Here is a 20,414-nt window from a genome sequence, read left to right as displayed (position 1 = left end):
TTTTACGCAGATGAGGAAATCCCTTGAAATCTCCAGGCAGGCTTCAGGTCCTGGCAGTTTCCATATCAAAAGGCAATTAAGAGATGGGGGTGCTGCGGGAGGAACACTAAGCAGAGTTGTGACAGTTTCTTCTCAGATGAGACACATTCTGGTACACCTGAGTGGCTCAGTGGTTGAGCATCTGTCTGCCTTTTGCCTTCAGCCCAGGGCATGATCCTGGGGTCCTGGGATCAAGTCCCACATTGGGCTCCCCGCAGGGAGCTTGCTTCTCCCTTTCTGTGTCTCTGCCTTTCTCTGTGTCTCTTATGAATAGATAAATAAAATCTTAAACACACACACACACACACACACACACACACATTCTGATGGAAGGGGCTGGAAAATCGGCTGAGGTTTCTTCCTCCCAGAGAACAGTTGGCAGGTCTGTGTGTCTGTCTGCTGTGCAGCTGCTCTCGTGCAAGATCAGCGGCCTGTGTCACCTGCCCTCATCGCCTGGATAGGAAACGTGGCTCACACTCGACTGGTGGAGAGAGGAGGCAAGGGAGACGTAGAAGAAAATGGTAGCTCAGAGAGGTTAAATAGCTTTTCTAAGGTCACAGAGCTGGGAGGGGATGAATCTGAGACTTAACAAAGCTCAGTTCGATTTCACAGTTGGTGTCTTGAATCACTACACTTACTCCTCTGTGGAGGGTAGTGTTGACCATCTGTTTACACCATAGTAGGCACCAGGGTCAATTTTTGGGAAAGAAATATCGACTTGTAGTTGCTCATTCCCCATCCTGTGCTCCAGTCCAACTCAGCTCCCCACTAGCCCCACACACTCCCCCAGGTCCCACCCCTCTGTGTCTTTCCAGGCTTTCCCTCTACCACAAATGCCTAGACCTGCCCATTCCTCAAGGGGGAGCTTTGATGGCATGTCAGCTTCATGACTTATATTTGTAAAATGGATCAGTCTCTGGATAAGTCAGGTGAACTCAGGCGTAGCAAAATGGAGCACGTACAAAATTCCGTCACAGAGCATCTCCGTCTACCGGGATCTCAGTCACGCTCTGGGTCAGAGCTTGCCCTCTTGTGTTAAAGAGGGGCGCTGTGACTCTCTGGGGAGTCAGGGCTGTGGCTCACGGTCCCAGCTGGGTCCCCCGAGGCCAGCCTTGCAACAAGGCCCTGCTGCAAACGGGTGACATCAAAGATAACCGCCTTCCGCTCCAGCCACTCTGCTGTCGTTCCTGATCTTGAACCCCCAGCTCACATTCCCCTTCCTTCCTTCCTTCCTTCCTTCCTTCCTTCCTTCCTTCCTTCCTTCCTTCTTTCTTTCTTTCTTTCTTTCTTTCTTTCTTTCTTTCTCTTTCTTTATATATATATATATATATATATATATATATATTTTTTTTTTTTTTTACATTCCTGTTTCTTGATATGAGCAATCTCTCCTGCACACTCTACTGTCTTCTAGGGGCCAATTTTAATTCATCCCTGCCACCCGCTGAGGCCATATCTTCCTCCTCTGAGCTAACCTTGCCCTTTATCTCATCCTTTGGAAGCTCCAAGAGCTTCCTTAGGATTATAATTACTAGCTGTGAAGTTAGTTTTTCTCCGCTAGACTCTAAGCTCCTGAGGGCAGGGACCATTGTGTCCTTTGTCTGGGTCTTCAACCTCTGTCCTGGGGCCTTGTACCCACGTTGGCCAGTTTACCATTAACCATAACTGAGTAGTAAGAATATGAAGGAGAAAGCTTGCGGTATCTTTTTCCACCAAGGTCACTGGTATGACTTTTTTTTTTTTAATTTTAATTATTTGTTTCTTTTTAAGATTTTATTGATTTGAGAGAGAGAGCAAAAGTGGGGGAGGGCAGAGGGACAAGCAGACTCCCTGCTGAGTGGGGAGCCCCATGCAGGGCTCTATCCCAAGACCCTGAGATCATGAGCTGAAGTCAGATCTTTGGGGCTTCATAGCCATGAGCTTGCATACTACTTGTTTTTATGCTCTATAAGCCTATGAGTGAGGTATACTTCTTTGGAGCTTCAGCTCCTGCGTAGGATGAGTAGAGGAAACAATGACCATCTTTAATGACTATTATCCAGGTAGACTCTGATATCGCGTGTAAAACATCTGGTCTGGTGCCTGACTCAGTGTTGGCTTGCAAGGGTGGGTGGCTTCCTTCATTCTTGCTCTGATGTGCAGTTGTTACTGTAGATATTTATGGGGTATCCAGAAGCAACAATAGAATAGTTTATCCACCTCCTTGAAGAGTGTCATTTCTTATCACTTAATATCAATATATATACTAGAATTAAATTATGTCTAAATGTATTGGTATAATGGATTAGATGATGGACCCAAATTAGCAGTCTTGTGCTCTTTTGTGGACTCTGCAAACTACCTGGGTAGACATGGGAATCTCCCCCCCACCCCTTTCTGTGTCTACTTACTATTAGCAACATCTATATGTTACAACTATATGTTAAAAGGAATTGCTTTCTGTGTTTCATGCATTGTATCAGGGCCTCTACCTATAGTGTCCCATTTGTTCCTCACAACAATTGATTTTTAAGATGAGAAAACTAGTGCTTGGGGAGGTAAAATGGACAGCTGAAGGTCACACACCAGCAGAAAGTGGCGAATCCGGTATTTAACACCCAGTCTGTCTGATGCAGAAGCCAGGGCCTTGGGTTCCCCAGGGCGTGTTCACACCACGCCTCTGATCCCTCTACACGAAAGACCTGAAAGACCTGTCTTCACTCTCCGACTGCCCTCCGACTGCTCGGAAGTAGATGTCGGATCTGGTCTTGCCAATTAGGAAAATTCTCTCTGCAGAGACCCCTGTCACAGTGTGATTTTGCACAGCACATTTTCTGGTCTGAGGTTTTAAATTACCCATGTCATTTCAAGCTGTGCAAGAAGCTTAAAAGCCTGCTTTCCACCTAACCTCATTTAATCAAGCCACACAAGTGCAAAGAAAATCCAGTGCTACCTCACATCAAAAGGGAAGTGAACTGGCACCTGTTGAAGATGCACTTTGTCCCAGGTGTCTTGTGATGGAGTCCCATTCCATCCTGGCTGTCAAGAAGGAGTCTTCATTTTACCTGCAAGTGGCTCTTTTCTGGGGGACCTGGAGATTGACACCAGCAACTTTTCTGAGACCAGCATTGACACATGGCCACTCATGCAAATTAGAAACCCCAGCTGAGTTGACTCATTAGGTGGAAAAACAGGTTCCCCAGGGAGTGTGACTCATGGGGAGGCACTTTGAAGTGTCCCAGGTCCTGGCAACCTCATTTTGTATACATAGCATCTCCAACTAGGCAACTCCTATTGCTGATTTGAGTTCCTATGAATAGGGATGGTAGTTCACCAGCAAATCAGGCTGATACATAAAACACAATACCCACCGTTTATTAAAGCCCAGGATTGCTCTGCACATTGATTCTGATTTGTCAATCTTAACTCCCAAAGGTAAAAGACCATCTCCATTTGCAAATAAAAAAGAGAGTTCAGAGAGTTTAAATTGTCTTATGTTGGACAAGAAGCCTCATCATTGCTATTATTGCTACGTTGGGTTGGCTTTGTTTTTTTTTTTTTTTTTCCTGTAATCCTTCTCATAGTTTATTTTTTATTTTTTCCTTTAAATTTCTTAAATTTATTTCTTATTTTAGGATCTAGACTCTTTTTTCTTTTTAAATAATATATTTATTTTTTTTTATTGGTGTTCAATTTGCCAACATACAGAATAACACCCAGTGCTCATCCCGTCAAGTGCCCCTCTCAGTGCCCGCCACCCAGTCACCCCCACCCCCCGCCCGCCCTCCTCCCCTTCCACCACCCCTAGTTCGTTTTTAATGTTAGTAATGGGAGAAGAAGGATAGCTACTTTGTACACACTTTGAAAGCTACACTCACAGGGCATGCCTCTTGCAAAGGTCACATTCTTCCCTCCTGCTCCCAGAATTATCCCAGGAGCATAATGAGTATAGCTTTTTACATGAGGTATCTTAGAGCAATGAGAGATTTTTTTCCTGAGGGACCAACAGCTGGAGGCCTGCCTGACAGTGACTTTCTTAGAACTCTTCCAAATTGCCCTCTTATTTAATCTGTGTGGGCTCCATATCTCCTTTAGTTAGAAGGATAGAGTAGTGGTTACCAGGGGTGCAGTGGCGTACTGAGAAATGTTTTAAAAGTGGCAAAAAAAAAAAAAAAAAAGAAAAAAAGAAAAAAAAAGAAAAGAAAAAGAAAAAGAAAAAGAAAAAGAAAAAGAAAAAAAATAACAAAAACAAGATCATTACATTTATTGATTTCCATGGTGTAAATACTCTCACCTTGGCCAGTTTCAAGCTACCAACTTTGAGGTCAAAACACATGAAGTTGTAAACTGTTGACACATCACTGTGTGGCTAGGGCAGCACCATAAAACATGCAGTAACTGTACCTACCTAAAAAGTACTCACCCATCCCGAATATGGACTTTTATAGACATTTAATTTAAAAATGATTTGATTGAACACATATTTGTTAAGTGCCTGCAACACTTCTGTTATTAGAGAGCAAGAAAGAAAGAGAGTGCATAAGAGCAGGAGAGAGAGCAAGCATGCAAGCTCACACAGTAGGGATGTGCCGAGCAGTACCCTAAGATCTCTCATTGAGGGCTGATCTATATGTCTACGTGAGGAAACTACCCAAGACTGAGGGGATTGTTTCCTTTTTTAAGATTTTATTTATTCATTCACAAGAGACACAGAAAGAGAGGCAGAGACACAAGCAGAGGGATAAGCAGGCTCCATGCAAGGAGCCCGATGCTAGACTCGATCCCGGGTCCCCAGGATCACACCCTGGGCCAAAGACAGCACTAAACCGCTGAGCCACCTGGGCTGCCCTTGAAAAATCTTATTTCTGTACCTGTCTGTGGGAATGTAATATACAATTCAAAGAGTTCTCATGAAAAATAAAAGTGGTTTCTGTTGGCGAAAATGCTACATAGTTGGACATGAAGGATGGGATGTTAACGGCAGAAGACAGGTCTTCTTCACAGTTGGAAAGGACACAGGCGTTGACAGTTTCAACCTTTGACCACCTGCATCCCTGAAGTTTTCCGGGCATACAAACAGACTCACAGCATACCCACAGAGTTAAGCAAAACACACTTTATTGTCACCTGGAGCTCCACCCCTAAACCTTGTAGGAGAATGCATTGCAATGGTTAGGTTCACCTTTATGGAAAGGATCCTTTTCCCTCACTAAGCAGCTTTAAACTCCAGTGGACTGAAATATCTGCTTTATTTCTCCCCCAAAGTTTAACCTGTGTTCATAGATTTTAAGATTTTCTACTGTCAAGAAAAAAGACAGCAAGAGATATCAGGTTGCTGATGTCACTTCTTCTGAAATTTTCCCTAGAGAAAATGTGGCCTCAGGAGGGTCTGGAATCAGATTCCATCCACAAGGATTGTGTTTGGCTTCAGATGATCCGATGTATGACTAATCCTGGCTTAACAGTTATAAGATGTCTCAAGAAATGCAGAAGTAGACAGGACCACCGTGTCACAAGAGACACAAAAGACTCAGACTTCTCCTGTTCTTCTGCTCTACTATCCTTTGAACATGGCTTTTATCCTCATGGCCAAAGCATGACTGCTTTAATGCTCTCCAGTATTTTCTTTCTGTGTCAAGTCAGGAGAGAAAGTCAGAGAAGGGACAGATAGCCCAAGACGTCTCCTTAAAAGTATCCCTCTTTGCTCCATCTGGCAATGTGTGGTTTTTCTCTCATTAGCCAGGAGAGGATCACACGATATCTCCTAGCTGCAAGAGATTCGGGATGGGCAAGTACTTTTTTAGGTAGGCATATTTCTTTCTCTTTTATCTGATCTTTTTTTGTAAAGAAGGAGGGGCGTGACCGTGGATATTGAGCAGACAGGTCAGAATGTGAGCATCACACAGACCCTTCCGGATGAGCAAGGAGATGGGATTGAAGGAACGAGAAAACTCATCACAGTAAAACATCAGTGGAATCTGATTTGTGGTAACTATTATGTTTTGATAATATTGAAGTCTCCAGACAAGCTTTGCTGAAAGAGTGGACTTTTCTTAAAAAAGTATCTCATTATTTGCTGTTGAGGCTAATAAAACCCAACAGAGTGGTTTATAGTTCTGTTATGGTGGGTGGACACTGTCAGAACAGATGAGTCAGTCTATGAGTGTACAGCAAAAATATATTGGTCATTTCCTGGGTCTTTTTTTTTTCTTTTTTTAGTTGATTTTTTAGAACATCAAGGCCTCTCTTACTGGCATGACTTCCCCATCTACCCTGTTAGGCCAGAGAGTTTTACCTTGGGACCAGTGGGTCTTCCACTGTCAAGTTAGGTCACACAGCCAGTCAGGACAGATTTCTAGAGTTCACACTCATAAGCCACTATGCTATACTGCCTCAGAGGACTCAAAGAAAGGATTTATTCTCAGCCATATGGGCACATCCATGCCAGAGCAGAGCATTTCTTCTTGTGCCTGCCATTTTGCATTATCAAGTACCACATGCCACAGGCATCTCTGAACCTTGTCCCACCCAAGCCATAACTTTTCCCCCAGCTTCACCCCAGCCATGGATTGGATAGATTGGGGTCACAGTTGAGGGATGATGTCTATTCTACATATCTTAGATAACAGTAACAGCAATATTTTCTCTTTAAATACTAAAGGTTGAGCATCACACTAGGGGCCTTACATGCACCTCCTGTTTGCAGCACATGGCAGTTCTGTGAGGCTGGTACAGATGGCATCACTTGTGAGGAAGGAGGCTCAGAGAAGGAAAGTTATTATTTGAAGTTTGCCTATTTGGCTTTGGGACCTAGGCTTTCTGACTCCCGGGTCTCAGTTTTGACCTTTTTGGAAACACAGTGATTTATACTTCAGGTCATGTCACCTGTCTCTGGGTCAGAGTGGTTGTTTCATATTGTGCCTGATATGAAAATGATTATAAGAAAATGTCATAGATCTCTGTATTCCCATTATAGAATATCATTTCTAATTTTGTTTCATAAAAAATGCATGTGGATTCTTAGTCACTCACAGAGTTGTAGATGTTGGAAGTGGATTGTATAACCCCGTGGTTTTTAGTGGAGTCTCTGTTGTTGGAATCAATCTTTCTCTTTCCTTGGACACCGATTGAATGCCAACTACTACGAGCACCATGTTGATTGCTGGAAATACAGAGATGGGTTGGACATGGTTTTCCTCCTCCAGCAGCTGGTAGTAGTGGATATTTCTATAATCAACCAAGAACAAATGTTTGTTAGATGCTTTTCTCTCCTTATACGGTGCTCAGAGCTTGGGGGAATACAAAAGAGGCAAAAGATAGCGTACCTCTTCCAAAGGTGCTTTTGAGAAAGCAAAGGGAAATACATTAGTGATCAGAGGGAGAATATGATTGGACACCTGGTGACAATAGTGATGAGGAAGTTGAGGGGAGCCTAATGAAGTTTAAAGCTCTTAAATTTGCCTCCCCAAATAAGAGCTTGGTTGAGTCAAATGGCCCTGCATTTTAATCTCTAAACTTTCCATTAACTAACCCTGTGACTGTAGGAAAATTTCCTAACCTCTCTGAGCAATTGTTATATTGTTAACATGGGGATCATCACTCCTGCCTATTAGCTTTGTCATGAGGAAGAAATTTGAAAGCCTATATGCATTTGTTTACTGTAATAAATCACCACAAACTAAGTGGCTCAAAATGACCTAAATTTATAATATAACAACTCTGGAGGTCAGAAGCCTGAAATGCATCCAACTAGGCTAAAATCTGGCTTTGCAAGGACTGTATTCCTTTGTAGAGGTTCTAGGGAAGGATTTGTTTCCTTGTCTTTTCCATTGCATGTTGGCTGCCCACATTTTTTGGCCAATGGCACCTTCCATCTGTGAAGGGAGCAGCGGCTGGTAGGGTCTTTTTCACATTGAGTTACCCTGTCTCCCTCTTCTACCTTCTTCTTCCATTTGGAGGGATTCTTGTGGTTACAGTGGGTGTACCCAGGTGACATAGAATAATCTCATTGCAAGGCCAGGTGGTCAGCAACCTTAATTCCATCTGCAACCTTTAATTCTCTTTCATGGGTTCTCAGATTAGGTTGTAACTATCTTTGGAAGGGGCATTATTCTGCCTACCGCATTATGTAAAGGGCATAGTTTATGCCACCCTCACAGATGGAAGCCCATAAGGTAAAAAGTGACTATATGTATTTATATCCCAAAAGGAGTCATGTGCAAATCCAGACTACTCAAACATGCTGGCGCACTGTCTGAAGATTTCTACCTCCTGGTCTCCGTTTCTTTCTTCCTTCCGACTGCAACTCACTCCCCCCCCCCCACTTGCTCACCCTCCTCCATTGACCTGAGTTCATGGCTCCCTTCTCCATAGTGTCTTCTTGAATGACCCCAGCTCGAAGAAGGTGGATTTAAGATGGGTAGAGGAAATCCATGTGCGAAAAATAAGGTCATTCCTGGAGATGTGCTAACATTACTTACTGAATGTGTGAACTTGGGACAAATCCCTTCATCTCCAGAGGGCGGTTTTTCTCATCTTTAAGATGGAAATCATAGCACGGGTATCAAAGATTTTGCAAGGATCAAATGATGTCATGTATGTCATGTATGACACATGGCTTGGTTTATGGATTTATGACCTGGCAGAAATTCTTGGCAGAGAAAAGAGAATTATTAAAGGGGTTTAAGCATTCTGTTTAATCAGGGCAGAGCCCAAGTGGGCCAGTCTAATTGAAGCTTCTTTCTTTCAACATATGCCTGCCAAGCACCTGAAGTTCAAAATGATGACTGATCCCTTGAAGTAAGACCCAGCAACATCAAGTGCTTTTAAGAAATAAGAACTCAGACGGTGCTTTGGAATCGGTTATAAAAAGTTTTAATGTATGCAATAAAATGTGATTCCTGTGACGGGTAGCAGGCAAAAAAGTTTTAAAAATACATTTATCCCTGGATTAAAATGGTGGCTGCCCTTTTACTACTGGATGAGTAGTTTGATATTTCCAGTGGCCCAGTAGCTTCTCTGGTTAGCACCTGAGATGATGCTCTCTCTCACGGAGGATTTATAGAGGCTCCAGCAAGATTGCGTCCATGAAAGTTCCTGATACAGGCCTTGGCACAGTGGTGCTGAGTAAGTCTTGAGCATAACTCTAACTGCTCTAAGCACAGCTTGGAGTGTGATATATGGTCTGATAGAAAAGTGATGGAAAAGTGATATATGGCCTCTGGCAACGAGTGCCCCATTTTGTGTTCAGAGAAGAAGCCATTAGAATATTAAAACTGGTGGTGGTGGAGGGATTTATATCTCTTCCGCTGATGACGGTATTATTGAAATGCATGAGTCTTTTATTAAAGAAACACCAGAAGCGACATCTTGTATTTGTATAAATCAGAGTGCGCCGGTTATTGGCGCATGGGGAGTTCGCGCGCAAATGTGTTCCATTCTGTGGACACGGAGCTTGATTGTGAATGCTGTGGCCGCGGTGGCTGCCTCTAATTGTTTCACTGTGCCTGTTGTTGCTCCTGCCACTGTCATTAATTTATGAAGCAACATTCAACATTTTAAAGATGTTTTATTAAAAATCCAAGTTTCTGTCTTCCCTTGAAAACCCAAAAGATCTAGCAATACACAGTCAACCTTTCTGCACAGTGGTAATTAGCAACTGCTAAGGAGCAGCTGTCTCCTCTAGACAAGGCCAGAAGCTTCCCTGCTGCCTCAGTCTCCCTCACACAGATGCATGAGCCTATGAGCTAATTTGTGATTGTGCTTCCCCCATGGATTTCACAATGGTAGTAGACTGCCTCCGTGGCATGAGTTGTCGCTCCCCAGGGAAACAGAGTGAGGGGCTGAGAGCCTCTGGTCACAACGTGCTTGTCAACTGATTAATACATAACCTTGTTTTTGGCGTGTTTCTGTTTAAGACAGTGCTATCTACCTATACATCAATCATCTATCTATCATCTATCTCTTAATCTATCATCAGTTTATTATCTATTTTCCTATCTATCATCTATCACCTATCATCTATCTAGTTTTCTATCATCTATCATCTATTTTCCTATCATCTGTCATCTATCATCTATTTTCCTATCATTTATCTATCTATAATCTATTATCTATTTTCCTGTCTGTCATCTATCTATCATGTATCTCATCTATCTATTTTCCTATCATCTATCATCTATTTTCCTATCATCTATCTATAATCTATCATCTATTTTCCTATCATCTATCATGTGTCTATCATCTATTTTCCTATTATCTATCTATCATCATCATCATCATCATCATCATCATCATCATCATCTCTCTATTTATCTTTGATCCACTAACAATGAACTGATGGCCAGTGGCACTATACCTTAGCCCTGAGGTCAGCTTGTCTAATGCATTATCACCTCTGTAAGGCTCTCCACAGTCTTCCTGCATTTAGGGACACCAGACAGTGCATCGACTCTACATGAGGGGCCATTTTAAATAGCAGAGTCACCCACAAAAGGCGCAAAAATATATATTTAAAAAGTAGCACTAAATACGCTGCAGAAGACATGTGTTGATGGCATGAGAACTGAAACAGAAGGTGGTATTGTGTTGTTGGACCTCAAGTGGAAACAGGTGCAAGAGGTGAGTCAGACTTTGCACCTGTGGGAGCATATGTCTGAGTGACCGCGGAGCCCCTGAATATCATGTGAGGTTGCAGGAGAATCTACATGTACAGAATCTGTAAATGATGGTCAGCCGTGTGTGATTTGCACTTTTTCTCTCACCATGTGGCTTGTCTTATAACTCTCTAAGTGGCATGAACTGCAGGACAAAAGTGGTCAGCTTTTCTTTTTTATCAATTTTTTTATGTGTGTGGATCATGCTTTTGCTGTTGGTTAAGAACTCATTGCTTATCCCTAGACTTTAAAGCTTTCTTTTGTTTTTCTTCCTGAAGGTTTAATAGTTTTACATTTTGCACATAAGTTTATGATCCACTTTGAATTAGTTTTTGTGATTTGCACATTTTCTCTCACCATGTGGCTGTCTTATAATTCTTATAATTCTCTAAGTGGCATGAACTGCAGGACAAAAGTGGTCAGCTTTTCTTTTTTATCAATTTTTTTATGCGTGTGGATCATGCTTTTGCTATTGGTTAAGGACTCATTGCTTATCCCTAGACTTTAAAGCTTTCTTTTGTTTTTCTTCCTGAAGGTTTAATAGTTTTACATTTTGTACATAAGTTTATGATCCACTTTGAGTTAGTTTTTGTAGAAGGTTTAGATTTAGGTGAGATTTAAGTTGAGCTCCTTGTTTGGTTTTGGTTATGGTTTTGCCTGTGAATGTCCTGTTGCTTCAGGACCATTGATTGAGAAGGCTACCTTTTTTCCATTGAATTGCTTTTGAACTTTGTCAGAAATCATTTGAGCATACTTTTGGGTTTTTTTTTTAAGATTTTATTTATTTATTCATGAGAGACACAGAGAGAGGCAGAGACACAGGCAGAGGGAGAAGCAGGCTCCATGCAGGAAGCCTGACGTGGGACTCGATCCTGGGTCTCCAGGATCAGGCCCTGGGCTGAAGGCGGCGCTAAACTGCTGAGCCACTAGGGCTGCCCGATTTGAGCATATTTGTGCCCTTGTTGCTGCTGGGCGGGAGTAGAAACTCAGGCCCCCCACATAGTCTGTACTTTACAAAGCTGGGGTTCTCATTACTATCCATAGCAGTGAAAATTTGGCTCCCTACTAGAAGACCTCTTGACAGGTGGGGAAGGTGCCTCATTAAAGCTTGGCAGTGGAGGACATCTAGGCTCCCACTTGGCCTTTGCTGGTATGGGTGGAGGTGAGGCCACAATTTTTGTGTGTAGTATGGCTGGAGTACAACCACTATTGTCTAAAAGTTTTTTATCTTGCTTGGCTGCTCCTTTTCTGGTCCTTTTCTAGGGAAAGTAGGCATTTTTGTTTGGGTTTTTTTTTTTCTCTACAGAAATAGTTTAATAGTTTTTCTACAGACATTAGGATTTTTGGTTTGTTGGCTTTTCTCTGGGATATAGGAAGCAAAAAGAAAATGAAGAGAACTCACTGCCGTATCTTTATTTGGACCTTGAGGTCCTTGGACTATTTGCTTTCTTCTTCATCTGTAAAAATATTTTGTTATATATATATATATATATATATATATGTATATATATATATACATATATATATGTTTTAGTTGTATGTGGTGGGAAGAATTGGGAAAAGTATGTGTATGCCATCTTTCTTAGAAGCAGATGTCATGGCAGGTATTTTTTTTAAATCATCATTTTATAGATACAGAAAAAAGTTCAGAAACAAGTTTAGAGAAATTGTGAGTATTCAAAATCACACAGCTCACAAATTATGTCACCCAAACTCCAGCTATGAATCCAGCACCCTTGCTCTTTGCTCTACATCTCCTCTGTTTATCACGCACACATGTACCACAAACACGAGCATGTCCACAGAACCTTCTATGAGTATATCACAGTGTGGTGTCACCTCCAGCCATAAGCTCAATGAGCCATTGGAGACTGATGTGTTCATGGTTCATTTTACCTCTATTTCACTTTGTTTTATTCACATTCCATTTCACAATGGGCTTGAAATCGGTAGAAGAGAGGAGCAGTCATGATGCCAGAAATGTTCCTGTGCGCTTGCAAGCAAAAGGGCCATTAATTGCAAGCAGGGAAATGGAGAAGATGCTTCTGCACCTGGGGCAGAAATGGGCAGATAGGAGGGTTACTGATAGGGTGGGAACCTGCACAAGGTCCTGAAATGATGGAATTTTGAAATGGGAGTGACAGATTATAAATAAGGGCGCGGAAATACACTGGAAAATGTGGTTGGCAGTACCCTCAGGATTGGCATCCCAGCTGCTGTGTTTCTAAAGGAAGAAATTGTCTGTGTTGCCACATGACGGCAACTCAATTTATGTATGGATTTTATACCATGCGTTAAAGCTTCCATTTTCCTGTAGAAGACTTTTCTGACCAAAGGAAAGCCATTCCCATTAATGTGCCTGTGCCATATGGCCAACCCTACTATCCCTTTCCCTCTCCCCATTACCACCAACCTTGTATGTGTCTTGTATGATCTCACTTCAACTCAACTTCCTGGCTCCGTCTTGGTTCCATCCTATTCCTCTCCCACTGTCCCTCCTTGATGCCAAATGATCATGCAGGCTGCCTGCAGACTTCCATGGTTCTCTATGGCCTTTAGTATTAAGTGTAGGTACTTTTAGGAGAAGCCTCCAGTGAGGAGTCTGATCTTCATCAGTCTGTCCTCTGTTCTTTCCTTAGGTATTACCAGATCCGAGTGACCTTGAAGGTGTCCTCAAGGATCCCCCACAGACTGAGCGCCTCCATCGCTGGGCAGACAGGTGAGCAGGGGGATGGCAGGGGGACATTTGTTGTTCACTGCTAAGCCGTCACTTATCACTACCTGCCAGTGAAGAGCAGAGTGCACCAAAGATGGCGACATTCAGTAAATCATGTTGGATGTTGGATGACTGAATTTTGGAAGGGGACACCCACTGTTGGTGTAGCCATCTGTGAACAGTGCTGCAAGGGGAGCCTGGTTGAAGGAGAACACACTCTCCCAGGGGTAAACCTGGCTGGCAAGGGTTGGCTACAGCCAAGTCAGGGAGGAAGAGGTTGGCAAATGGCATCCTGTTGTCAATGCTGATAATCAGCTAATTATAGAGGACTGAATAAGTTGGCCATTGTGGCAGTTCTTCCTTCCACGAGGGGTCAAAATCATCACTCCCAGCTTAGGGAGAATGATTGCCAAGGACAGCCTAGGTTTTGACTTGGAGGTGCCTGGGTATTAGTGGGCATCCAGGGCTCTCAGCAGGTGCTTGTGTGATAAAGTGTTGTTGAGTCCAAAATACAGAATTTATTACATTAAGAAGTAAGGATAGGCACCAAGAGGGAATACTTACAATAGTACATTTGGGGGAATGTGTTGGTACCTCAGGATGGAGAGGGCACCTGGGTGGCTCAGTTGGTAAAGCATCTGCCTTGGGCTCAGGTCATGATCTCAGGGTCCTGGGATCCAGCTCCGTGGTGGGCTTCCTGCAGTGGGGATTCTGTTTCTCTCCCTCTTTCCTTCCCCACTACTCATTCTTTCCCCTCTGTCTCAAATAATAAATAAAATCTTAAAAAAAAACCCATAAGGATGGAAGAGAGAGAGAGAATAAGGAATTAAAAAGAAAGAACTATGGAAAATCTACTTAACTTTAAAGACACAAATAGAGGTAGTAAAGATTATTATAGACATTAAGTCCAATAGAGTCAAAAGCTCAGGTCATAGCTGCCATTCAAAGATTCCTTTTGGAGTTTCCCTGGCAATTGAGCCATTTCATTATTGGCAGAGGTATTCTGGTGAATGGAATCCCGTGCGATGAAATACCCACAGAGTGGGAGTGTAGATGCAGTGGTTAACTTAGCTCTCCCTGGAGGAGGTGTGGGAGGCATGGGGCAGAGCAGCGGACTCGGTCCACACAGCAAGAATCCAGAACTGCTGGTGGTGTATGGGCAGCGGGTTGTCCAGAGCCTGTGATCTAGAAATAGAAAGATACTGGAGATCACCTGCTCCTCCTCTGACTCTGGGTGGAGGGAAGTGTCAAGTAACAGGCAAGTCACCACATTTTCAGGATGTTCCTTAACTTCCACTCTGTTCCTCTCTCTGGGGAAGAAATCAGGTGACAGACTGGTGGGCACCTAGTCCCTTGTGTCCTGTGTGCATTAAGCCTGCAGTTCCCTGTTCCAGGACTGCTGTGTAGCACCCCATCGCCACCTCGGGTTCTGCTAGAAGAAGGTTGGTGGAATTGGTTGTGGGAGTAGGAACCCTGACATTGCATGAACTCGTGTGTGACCCCAGGCATTGGTAACTTGAAATTTAACTTCCTCACCCAAACAATGAAGATCAAAACCCATCCTCTGGGAGTGCCTGGGTGGCTCAGTGGCTGAGCGGCTGCCTTGGGCTCAGGGCATGATCCCAGGATCCCTGCGGGGAGCCTGCTTCTCCCTCTGCCTGTGTCTCTGCCCCTCTCTTTGTCTCTCATGAATAAACAACTAAAAAAGCAAAATAAAACAACCCATCCTCTGTAGTGTTTTTGTCTTAGAGATTGTAAAGGAAGAAGGACATTCACGGAGATTATAAATGTTACTTGCCAGGAGAGGAACTGGTCCAAAGTAAGTGTCCAGCCAGTCTGACCTGTGAGGGACCACATGATCGGGGCTGTGAGGCCAAGTCTGTTCTCAGGGATGAGGCTGGGATCTGGAAAGCGGGGAGCATCCATGCCCTGGCCCACCTGTCAACAGCCATCCCCAGGTTCCTGACAAGGACTCTGTTCCTATCCCATGACTCTAGCACCTGAGCTCAGTTCCTGTCACCAGCTGAGCCTCTCTTAGAGCTGGAGGTCCCCACCATGAGGACCAGAGGACTGCTGGACATCCAGCCACTGAGAGCCCTGAGAGGGGCTTGGGAAGAGGAGGACTTGCCACAGAGAAACAAAGAAAAATGAAATGCAGTTTGGGGGAGAAAAAAATTGCTTTTCTTCTTCTATAGTCTGGTTCGACACAGGGATAATTGGGGTACACTGGCTATGCCCTTGGGATTTGCGCAAGCATACTATTTAGAACAGAATGCTCATGCAGAGGCCAGCAGCAATTACCATGAGCTTTGCTCCATGAGTCAGGAAGAGAGCATTTTTGATTTCTTACTCTAAGTGAATTTCCAGTTGCATTATTTTCAGTTAGATACCACTGCATTGCCAAGCATGCAAAAACTGAGTGGTTTAAAACCGTGATTTATTCTTGATTTTTTTGAGTCGGCTGGGCTCAGCCAGGTCATTCATGTGCTGCTTTCTGATGAGATTTCTGCAGAGAGGATGGATTGCCAAAGATCATGACATCAGACGTGTCTTCATTCACATGTCTGATCCCTTGGTTGGGATGCTGGGCTGCCCGAGGGAACGGCTGAGCTTCTGTCTTCAGTTGGGTGGTCTGACCTCTCATGTGGTTGCTGAGTTCACTGAAAGAGGGAGGGTGTTGTTTGCGGGGAGAAAGGTGGTTCAGGTCTCTAACAGGCTGGGCTGGGAACTGGCACAGAGTCCCTTCCCCACATTGCACTGGTCAAGGACAGCCCACCTTCACGGAGAAGGGAATATACTCCCACCACCCCACCACCCCCATGGGACGCCCTCTACAGGTACAACAATGAAGGCAGTTATTTTAACAGTCAGGTTTGCATACAATTATCCAGACTTGGTTTCCATCACCTACATGTAGTCCCAAGCAAGCAAAAAGAAAGACAAATATATGTTTAGATCATGAGATAGGATGTACTGAGAAACAACCAGAAGGAGTCAAAACACATGGGACCTAATGGTGTCTTTGACACGCATTAGTGGAGTGGTCTTGCAGGGACAGATGATTTAATTTGACTTTTTTGTTTGTTTCATTTACCTCTAAAACAAATAGAAAAGATTGTTCTTATCTAGAGATGCAGCGTTCAGTAGTGGTGAGAGCCACAGGCTCTGGGCTTCCCAGCTTCAAATCCTACTCCCAACACTTCTCTGCTGTGTGACTTTAGAAAAGTTTTTATAATTATGATTGATTGCTTGGTTGGTTTTTAGATTCCTCACCTGTAAAATTGGGGCGGGTAAGAGGTTCATCCCTCCTGGGTTTGTATTAAGGATCAGATGAACTATGCAAGGAAATGCCCGGAACAGTGCCTGGCACACAGTGAGCTCACAGTACCTATTAGCTGGAGTAAGTGTCCCTATCATCCCTGTTGTCCCTACCGTGGTTGTTGAGTTAGCAGCATCCTGCCCCATGAAGGTCCGTGGGACACATCACTGGGGATCGGAGGCTGCCTTGCTGCTTGGGAGGAGCTCACAGTCCTCCCAGGGAGGCAGAGGAGGGTTCTGAGAGTCCAGCAGAGGAGGACGTTGAGCTGGGGGTCACAAGTGAGATCTGGAATTGGGAGCAGAGGTTGGTTCTGCAGACAAAGGTAGGGAAGGATGATCTGGGCAGATGTAGCAAAATGACCAGGGCCTGAGCAGTGCAAGGGCGAGCACAGGGCAGGAGAGATGGGGGGTGGCAGGGCCAAGGAAGTGGGGCAGGAGAGAAGGCACTGCAGGTGGGGCTGGGGGCTGGCGGCCGCGTCATGCCCACCAAGTGTGCCTTCCTTCCTGGCCCGATGAAACGAGAGCACCCCGAAGGCACAGATCCAAGGCTGTTCAAACACGAGATGTTGTTTCATAAATTAAGGGGCAGAATTATACATTTTTATTCCCTACTTAAACATATCTGTCCTCTGGTAGCCACTTTACGTAGAGACGGCTTCATTTAGGCAGATGATTTAGGTACCGCTTCTCTAGATGCGAAACGATTGCTCACTGAATTTTCTGGGCTCGATGTTTATGGTTAGATTCTGTAAGTAAGAAATAAGAATGATTCCCCCATATGAAACGTACACCATGGTGTGTTCTTTTTATAAGATGCTTTTAAAAGGTGACTTGGGGAAGGTTTCTTCTTGTCTGAGTTAACTGCATGTCTCCTAGAATAGATGCGATGGGCTCTGAGCTCCCCCAGTCGGAAGTGACCATCCCCCCAGGCGTTCTTGAAAGATCCCAGCCTTACAGAAGACACATGCATACAGTCAGGTGACTGCACGCCCAGGGTGACAGGTGTCCCAGGGGCTCTGGGAACTGGGGGCAGGCACAGAGGGGGCTCCTTCTCTGTGGGCATGTGAACAGTGGAGGATGTTTGGCCCTGGTGTTCAGTGGGAATCTGGAGTCCGCAAGGTCTGGGTCATTGCCAGATATAGAAAAGTGTAAATTGCGGGTGATCCCGTGATGACCCACCGAGGCCAGGACATCTTTCGGCTATTCCAAAACCTTCCAGATGCCTCCTACACACCAAAGTCCTGGGACCTCAGAGAGACAGAGATAAATTCTGGTTACTTCAAGTGCGAGGCCTCGGGTGTAACAGGAAGAGAAACCAGAAGCAAGAAATTTTAAGATGTGATTTGCTTGCCTCAGAGCCTTGCCTACCTTTTGTGGGTCTCCCAGAATCATTATCTCTTCTCTCCTGGGGTCAGGGCTACCCGTAATCGATGTGTCCCTGCTTGAGAATAAATAGGACATCTACTGAACTGTGACGATTTCCTTCTACCATAGGGGTGCTAGTTCATAGATGTTTCCTTCTCTTCCTCCCTGGAGGTGTTAGAAGATGTTCCTGGGGGGTGGAAGGGGGTGACCACTGAAATTGGCCTGTGGGGTGAGGGGTTGAGCTGCATATAACATGGGCATCTGCTCCACACGGCTCATCAAAACCAGAATGGGAAATCGTGGAAATTTATAAAAATTACCATGATTACTTTTAGTAATGTTTTAAGAGGTGACTTCCATTCCGTAGATCCTTTAGGAGTTTCATCATGTTGTAGGGGGTGGCAGGGGCATTTGTTCTTTCTTTTTTTTTTTTTTAAGATTTTTATTTATTCATGAGAGAGAGACAGAGAGAGAGAGAGAGAGGCAGAGACATAGGCAGAGGGAGAAGCAGGCTCCATGCAGGGAGCTGGATATGGGACTTGATCCCGGGACACCGGGGTCACGCCCTGAGCCAAAGGCAGCCGCTCAACCACTGAGCCACCCAGACATCCCGCATTTGTTCTTTAAATGCATCAACTTGATGTCTTTTCGGGGTCCATTAAAATGCACCTAAAGGGCAGCCCGGGTGGCTCAGTGGTTTAGCGCCGCCTTCAGCCCAGGGTGTGATCCTAGAGACCCAGGATCCAGTCCCACATCGGGCTCCCTGCATGGGGCCTGCTTCTCCCTCTGCGTGTGTCTCTGCCTCCCTCTCTCTCTGTGTCTCTCATGAATAAATAAATAAAATCTTAAAAAAAAAGATAAAATGCACCTAAATATCAATATGCCTGTTTTCATGGAGAGTCTTAAGCAGGTGAAACACTCGAGCTTCTAGGCTCTGGGCCAGAAGGGAGCGCTGCTCAGGGCTGTCGGGAAAGATGTTTCTCGCTAAGCCAAGACTTGAGGGATGCTTTCCCACCTGTTCAGCCTCCGAGAGCAGCAGTCAGCTCAAACACTGAAGCCCAGATCCCTCACTTTTGACCCCTGGGCAGGTCAGGAGTCTGCTCTGTCAGTGCCACAGGGGCCAAGCCAGTGTTGCTCCTCCTTTGTCCTTGAGCTGTGAGGCGCTCCTCAGGAAGCTGTCTTCAGGCTGCTGCATCTCTGCCTCTGCCCTTGCTGTTCCTTCCAGTCTGAATGTCTCCCCCTCCCTCCTGCTCCCTCGGGTCCAAGAGACTGGCAGGAAGAACCGACACCAGTTCCGTGAGGGCCATGGCCTGCCGTGTTGAATTATCAGTTCCCCACCTGTGCATCCTTCTCACAACTGCATTACACACACGTAGCTCCCCCATTGCCACACTTCTCCCAGCTTCATCCCAGAGCTTCAAAATATGCTCTCATCCCCTGGCACCTGCAATGTGGCTTTGGAGGACCACCCCAGGCTGCCGGGAGCGCTTCGTTCCAGAATTGAACTTGCCTGAGCCTGGAATGCCACTGTCCCCCACAGCCACCCCAACCCCTGCCTGCACCCATGACTATTAGGACAGGGTCAGGGAAGCCCAGTGCCTCATTTCAGGATGGGATAGGCTGAGATGTAACTCATATTCCAGTGTCGTCTGCAGGATCAGGCTGGTTCCCCGCTTGGGGACCTTCCCTGAAATGCACCCCTGTCCACCTTGCCCCTGCTTTCCCTGCCCCACGTTCCCCATGCCGCGCTTACTGGGGCACATCTGTAATATGTTGCCGGCACACAAGCCCTCATCTCTGGGTCTGCTGCTTTATCAACTGTATCCAGAAACCACTAGAAGTTGTATATAGGAAGTGGACTGTGATGTTAGCCATACCTGAGATCACCTAGGTTCCTCGTGACCCTGTGCCAGGAGGCTCTGTGCGTAGCCCCCTCTGTGAATAGGGTAATTGTGATAGAAGCAACCCTGTAGGGCTGTTTTGGGGATCAGGTCATGTGTGTGGGTGCCCTGGGAGCCCCCATGAGCACGCACAGCAGCTCATCGCCTCCTTGCTTTGGCTGCCCACACGTCCGGCAGGGATCATCTCCTAATCCACCCCGTGGTCGGTGTGCATTCTCTGCAGGGACTCAGCATCAAACCCAATTTCCGAAAGCCGGCTGTGAGGTGCAATTGAAGCAGAGCTTTTTAAAATTTATTTATTCTATACACACAGGGAAAGGCAGAGACACAGGCAGAGGGAGAAGCAGGCTCCCTGAAGGGAACCTGATGCGGGACTTGATCCTTGGACCTGGGATCGCTCCCTGAGCCACCCAGGTGTCCCTGGCCTGGGATCTTCAGGGC

General features: G+C 45.1%; 1 protein-coding gene across 2 annotated transcripts in view; it reads left to right on the top strand.

The window, feature by feature from the left end:
• FAM135B (family with sequence similarity 135 member B) overlaps nucleotides 1–20,414 on the top strand; it is a 182,595-nt gene that overhangs the window by 30,450 nt on the left and 131,731 nt on the right. For both annotated transcript variants that reach the window (XM_072774619.1, XM_072774618.1), the window contains exon 2: nucleotides 13,313–13,392. In XM_072774619.1, coding sequence (XP_072630720.1) covers nucleotides 13,313–13,392 — 80 coding nt within the window. The remainder of the gene's footprint in view (nucleotides 1–13,312; nucleotides 13,393–20,414) is intronic.

Source organism: Canis lupus, chromosome 14, assembly GCF_048164855.1.
Source record: "Canis lupus baileyi chromosome 14, mCanLup2.hap1, whole genome shotgun sequence".
In the NCBI taxonomy this organism is placed as follows: domain Eukaryota; kingdom Metazoa; phylum Chordata; class Mammalia; order Carnivora; family Canidae; genus Canis; species Canis lupus.
Note: the sequence above shows the minus strand (reverse complement) of the source record. Positions and strands in the feature narration are given on the sequence as shown.